The sequence below is a fragment of the Ornithodoros turicata genome, unplaced genomic scaffold, assembly GCF_037126465.1.
Source record: "Ornithodoros turicata isolate Travis unplaced genomic scaffold, ASM3712646v1 ctg00001048.1, whole genome shotgun sequence".
Classification (NCBI taxonomy): Eukaryota; Metazoa; Arthropoda; class Arachnida; order Ixodida; family Argasidae; genus Ornithodoros; species Ornithodoros turicata.
Window position 1 is genome coordinate 43,425 of NW_026999447.1, and position 1,875 is coordinate 45,299.

The 1,875-nt window shown below is 50.7% G+C and overlaps 1 protein-coding gene across 1 annotated transcript; it reads left to right on the top strand.

Moving 5' to 3' along the window:
• Positions 1 to 547: 547 nt before the first annotated feature.
• On the top strand, positions 548 to 1,456 carry LOC135376159 (zinc finger protein 554-like). The gene is made up of 2 exons (XM_064608756.1): positions 548 to 803; positions 1,239 to 1,456. The coding sequence occupies exons 1-2, from the start codon at positions 548 to 550 to the stop codon at positions 1,454 to 1,456; spliced, it is 474 nt and encodes a 157-aa protein (XP_064464826.1).
• The last annotated feature ends 419 nt before the right edge of the window (positions 1,457 to 1,875 follow it).

The window sequence follows — 1,875 nt, forward strand, 5'->3', positions numbered from 1 at the left end:
ATCTTTCGCTATGATTGCCAATTCTTGCCTATTGTCCTATTTCGTCCACGTGTTGGTGAACCCCCATTTTTCTGTAACCGGTCAGGAGCCTAGATGACTTCGTTCACATAATCCCCTGCACACTCTAACAAAGCGGCCATTCACTCCGGCCGTAAAAACCCGTACGGACCCTTTCTTCCCTCCGGGCTGTTGACCCACAATTCGCATGAACCTTTAAACACGTCACACCTAACCCTTTAAATACCATGCCAATGATGAGGACGGTGCCCAGAAGAAGAACAGTCCTCTGTTCGAAATATCGGCGGCTTCTGTCCTGAGGCAACTCCCTTCCTACATTCTACCGGTTCGCTGGATTTCTACCCATCTACATACAAGTGCAATGTTTGTCTTGCGGAGTTTGGTCAGAGAGGGAGCTTTCAGCAGCACAAGCGGACACATACGTGCGAGGAAGCCATACAAGTGCCATTCCTGCCCGCGGAATTCAGCCAGAACGGGCTCCTCCAGCGTGACAAGCGGACACACACTGGCAAGAAACCACACAAGTGCGATGTTTGCCCTGCTAAGTTCAGCAGAAGTGCGACCCTACCTACAGCACAAACGGGCACATACGGGCGAGAAGCCACACAAGTGCAATGTCTGCTCTGCAGAGTTCGGCCGTAGCGATAGCCTACTGGATCACAAGCGGACGCATACGGGCGAGAAGCCATACAAGTGCGATGCCTGCCCGGCAGAGTTCAGTGAGAGACAGAGTCTGCAGCAGCACAAGCGGGGGACACACAGGCGAGAAGCCATTCAAGTACGAAGTCTGCCCTACTAAGTTCAGCAAACGTGTGACCCTACAACAGCAAAAACGGACACATACGGGGTGAGAAGTCACACAAGTGCAATGTCTGCCGTGCTAAGTTCAGAAAAAGTCGGACCCTAAAACGGCACAAACTGACACACATGGGTGAGAAACCATAGCAGTGCAATCTTTTGCCCTGCGGAGGTTCAGTCAGGGAGGGAACTTACCAGCAGCACAAGCGGATACATTACGGTGAGAAGCCATACAAGTGCCTGCCTGGCGGAGTTCAGCAAAAAGTGTGACTCTACAACAGCACAAACGAGCACATACGGGCGAGAAGCCACACAAGTGCAATGTCTGCTCTGCAGAGTTCGCGGCCGTAGCAATAGCCTAATGGATCACAATCGGACACACATGGGCGAGAAGCCATAAAACTACGATGTCTGTCCTGCAGAGTTCAGCCAGAGCAGACACCGACAGAGTCACAGACAGACATACTCGAAGCCGTACAGGAGCATTCCCTGTTCTGCAAAGTTTGAGGTATTGCCAAACCTGGAGCATTACAAGTGGACGTACGTGGTTGTGAAGCCCTACAAAATGCAACTTGTGTTATGCAGAGATCAGTCACGGGACCAACAGCGCCAGCCAGACGACCGAATAGCTGCTGGCTGAGCACGAGCTAGTTCAGCCAGAGCAGGAACCTGTGGCTTCACACGTCGCCACGAGACACGTGAGATTGAAACAGTGCATGTACAGCTTGCCATGTACTCGTACGCGTGAAAGGAATCCGTCCAATTGAGTTCTGTGCCAGAGGCGGGAGAGTTTTCATTTTCCCGGAGGGGGCAAGGGCGCACCGCGAAGTAAGTACTCTGGCGGGGTGGGGGGGGGGGATATGTTTATTAAGACAAAAAAAGAAGGAAAGGTAAGCCAGATGGATGTCGGCTTGTTATTAAAAAAAAGTGAAAGGGGGAAGCCAAAAAAGGCAAAGAAAATAAGAAAACAAAGAGAAGGAAAGAAAAGTAAGAGAAAAATCAAGTAATACGAAACTAAAGCTGAAGAATCACACACTCTGGCGGGATCCTATGATGTAT